A 4370-nucleotide genomic window follows, 5' to 3' on the forward strand; every position below is an offset into this window, starting at 1 on the left:
AAAAGCATATATCACTTGCAATTTTATTAAAACCAATGTAGTTATGCAAATAGCGATGCTTTCACAAGATATGCAGTCAATAATAAATACACAATAGAGAACTGTTGGAATGTGAATAGTAATTGGAGTCCTCACATCTTGAGAATAGAAAAGCCACGCTAATAGTTACCTGTTTGACATACGTTTATGGTGACACTTTAAGAACATACCTCTGTTTCAAACATTAACACTATAATATGTCTTGACAAAACTTTCAGGTATAGCCGTCTTTCTCCAGTAGAGTAACTCTTGGAAATAAACCAAATCTATCCAGATTACACGATGCGGCTAGGCAGTGGAAACCACCGAAACTATTCGGCTTATTTACGGCCCTCTGTATTCCAAGAGGCGGAAATAGAGCTAACATTGTTAGATCGACGTCCTTACAGTCCACATTTATTGGATAATACGCATGAGATCGCGAGCAAGATGCCGGATTTATTCGCGGATAATGCAAGCTTGGATTATGTGATGGCGCGGAATTCAAGTGTCGCAGATTTTAATCGTACGTGGAATATTAGCGAAAATTCAACGATTGAGCCTTACGTCCAGCAGCCTTTAACGGCTCAGCATTACGTATTTGTTTTGATGTATACGGTGACAACATTGTTAGCGATATTTGGAAATTCTATGGCAATGGTAATTTTCTGTAAAGGCAAACGATCGAAAACGGAATTAAGACCATTCTTGATAAATTTGGCGCTTGCTGATTTAATAATGGCTGTGTTTTGTATACCTTTTACGTTTACATATCACTTGCTGGATTCAAACTGGGTATTTTCAGAGCCAATGTGTCCCATTGTCATGTTCTTGCAAGTGGTTTCAGTTACGGTCAGTGTGTCAACGAACATGGCAATCGGGATTGACAGGTTTTGTGCTATAGTATTTCCATTAAATGCCTCCAGAAACAATCCTCGTCGATATAGGATCATAATTGTACTTCTTTGGTTAATTTCACTTGCCTTTGGCAGCGTACAATTAATAGTCGGGCGTACGGAATATAGCAATTATGAAAAGCATTTAAAGTGTGGCGAACATTGGTCAGATGATAGCTTGTCCCGCTTTTATACTATTTTAGTATTATTTTTGACATACATAGTTCCTGTAGTGATTTTAACTGTGACTTATAGCATCGTTGGATACATTCTTTGGAAACGAAACCTACCGGGAAACGCTGATGCACAAAGGGATAGATCGCAGCTGAAGGCTAAAGTTAAGGTGGGTTAGTGTATTTTCATAAATTATGATGTTGGTGCACATGCATTTCAAATAATGACAACATTAATCAGCAGCAGCATAAAGTACTTGGACGAAACACATTCATTATATATATTTATATACAGCCTTTAAACTCAGCTGCATGTACAATCACGCATTTCTTGTACAATTCATCTGCATACATATAGAATATCCATCGACAATCATCTGAATTAATTTTGTAAACGAAACATCTTCACAATGTTTGTTTTCGAATCAAACTAAACATGCTTATAATAGGATATGAACGTGCGCATGCAACAGTTAAACTATGGCCTGATTAAGGTAAGGAAACACATTAACACACGCGGTTTAATATGGCTAGTTTTGTTGTTATCTTGTCAAAAAAACAAACACAACTTATACCATCCTGAAACAAGTTGCCCGTTTCGAAAAACTACTTTGGCTTTGTCTTTCGGTTTGTCAGAATACTGTTGACCTGTGTTAACACGTAACCAGTGATGCTGCCAACTTATGGCGATATTGCAAGCCTTCGTTTGGGCAAAGTTAATATAGCCTCCGAACAATGAATGAAGTCCAGATTATCTTATATAAATATGTTTGAAAGTACTGACACAAAGTATGGAGAATAATTGCTTATATGCAAAGCATGTGTGAGCATACCATCATCAAGTAGAATTGGTTTAGATTTAACAAATTGGAAAAGGTACTAAACGTTAAGTAGCTACCAAACAACGTAAGAAACTCCTTCCGTCTTAACAATGTAAGGTAAATATACGATGCTAGGTCCTTAATATAAGTTTAACTTCGATTTGTCATCATTATATGAAATGTCATTATATTGGGATTTATAAGTAAAATTTACTCGGAATAAATCGTGCCCTTAAATCCTTAAACATTGAACAGATAAAAACAAAATGATATTCCGTTTTAACTTGTTCTGGATTACAAACTTAACAAATTCTTTCATGTATAGGAAAATTAGAATAACGGTCCTTTTTCTATATTAAATTCATGGTAACCTGATCTTAATTGCGAATAACAATGCCTGCATTTTCGTATGCATAGAATGTCAAGGTACCTTTCATGATTGTACGATGACTTTATATGTTTATACACACTCAGTTTTTGGTGAATGGTTGGTAGTTTCTCTCCGTGGTTGGATGTTTTGGTCTCTGAGACGCATCGTACATTTGTTTAAGAAATTGCTTTAATGCGGTACATTACCGTAGTTTCAAAAGTATCCAAACCCGTTTTCATGCAATAAACGTTTGATTTCCATTGCCAAATTCACAGTTAGATGGTTCTTAGTTCAAGATAATAATCTTAACATTTTCGTACATATCAAGGATCAGGCAATTTTAGTATTTAAAGCCATAATTTTGAATACCTTATCTGCGCATTAAAAAATAACGGTTAACGACCACAGTCACCAAGTGTGACAGGGTTTGGTGTTATTTCATTAAAACATGCAAATCTTTTACAAGCATAACGTTGTATTTGTTCTGTGCAATCTCTGGTTTTGAAACCCAACAATTCATTCCCGTGAAGTAAAATTGGCACAACTTTTGAGTCAACCATTTGAAATAATTTGGCAGTGACCATAATTGGACATAGATGATAGAATACTGTTGTTTGCCCGTCTTCCTTTTATTCTATTTGCTTCAGCCATATGCGTAAGCGACAAGGACGAGGAAAACGATACGCCGACATAAGTGAATGTCTGTTCCACGGACAACAACTTACCGTTGAAGAATCATTTCTCATTTGTTGCTAGGCGTCCACCGGTCTGGAATGGTACAACTTCACTTTAATTGATATTTACAGTTAAATAAAAATCGGTTCAAAAATCGTGAAGTAGGTTCAGTTGTATTTGTAGGCCTACTACTGTGACGGCCAGAAGTGCGACGTCTTCAGCGAACATAAGGCTGAACATTTCATTATCAGACGGTTTAAGCTGAATTACACGAATGCCTTTATTTTTTAGGTTCAACATAAGACACCAGAAATACATTATAAGGGTAGATCTCTTATCGAAGTCAATCTTTATAACTGGTATTTTATTACGTTGAAAGACTTTGTGATCCGAGACAAACTAATCTCTTATGTATTAACATAGCAAATGATTATTATACCCTTCTTATTTCCTATAATAAGGACACAAAAAAGACCTTACACGCGGTAATTATAATCTTGATGTACAAAATCGGCTTAGCTATTAAACGCGTATTGCATTTTATTATTTAGGTTGATCCGCATTAACCCATTTATGCCTAGCGTCTAGAAAAAAGGCCTTGGCAAACAGCGTAGACCCAGATGAGACGTCGCATGATGCGGCGTCTCATCAGGGTCAACCCTGTTTGCTTGAAGGAATTTCTGTAAGAAATATTCTAAATGTAGAAATAAATACACTAGACATCCCTAATTTTGGATATAAATTGATCCAATTTTGAAGGATAGGAGAGTCCACTAGGCATAAATGGGTTAATAATATGCCGATGCACAGCACCTTAATAGTTTCTAATAAGTTGCCAAGTCTATAGACGTTATGAAGTTTACAACGCAGTGCGCTAGTATAATGTCATTTGATGCGTTTATGTTTTATAGTTTGTTCATCTGGTAAAACATTCAGTTTCCCACGCGGGCTTAAAACGGGTTCATTTAATGCAAATCCTTGCCATATGATATATTTACTTGAAATAACTAAGATTTAAAGACCTATGAAATGGTTCCCCCATTATTGAATCACTTTTGTTTACTTGTTGTCTGAATCGAGTTCAACAAACAATATACGATTTTCAAGTAACAATCAACTGACGGGCAAATTTTAACTAATATTAACCCTGGTGATCAGACAACCTTTATGTACTAATATTGCAATAAAGAAATAGTTTGAAACAATAGCTTATTAATCGCTGATTAAAGTACAGAATGAACAAAATTAATGTTTTTAAACTGCCCAAATCTAAACAGACGGTATACCTCATTCTAAGAGGACCATTGTCAAATTAGTGTCATCAATAATTATTCAGAATACATGTATGTCTATTAAATATTCGCGTTATCCACATACCTCGGCATCTAAACCGCTGTTCTTGACCGATTAAAAACGG

The 4370-nt window shown here is 35.6% G+C and overlaps 1 protein-coding gene across 1 annotated transcript; it reads left to right on the forward strand.

The window, feature by feature from the left end:
• The first annotated feature begins 320 nt into the window (after positions 1 to 320).
• Positions 321 to 1266, forward strand: LOC127864076 (RYamide receptor-like). The gene has a single exon (XM_052403767.1). The coding sequence runs from the start codon at positions 322 to 324 to the stop codon at positions 1264 to 1266; it is 945 nt and encodes a 314-aa protein (XP_052259727.1). The 5' UTR covers position 321.
• Positions 1267 to 4370: the final 3104 nt, after the last annotated feature.

This window comes from Dreissena polymorpha, unplaced genomic scaffold (genome assembly GCF_020536995.1).
Source record: "Dreissena polymorpha isolate Duluth1 unplaced genomic scaffold, UMN_Dpol_1.0 chrUn100, whole genome shotgun sequence".
NCBI classification, from domain to species: Eukaryota; Metazoa; Mollusca; class Bivalvia; order Myida; family Dreissenidae; genus Dreissena; species Dreissena polymorpha.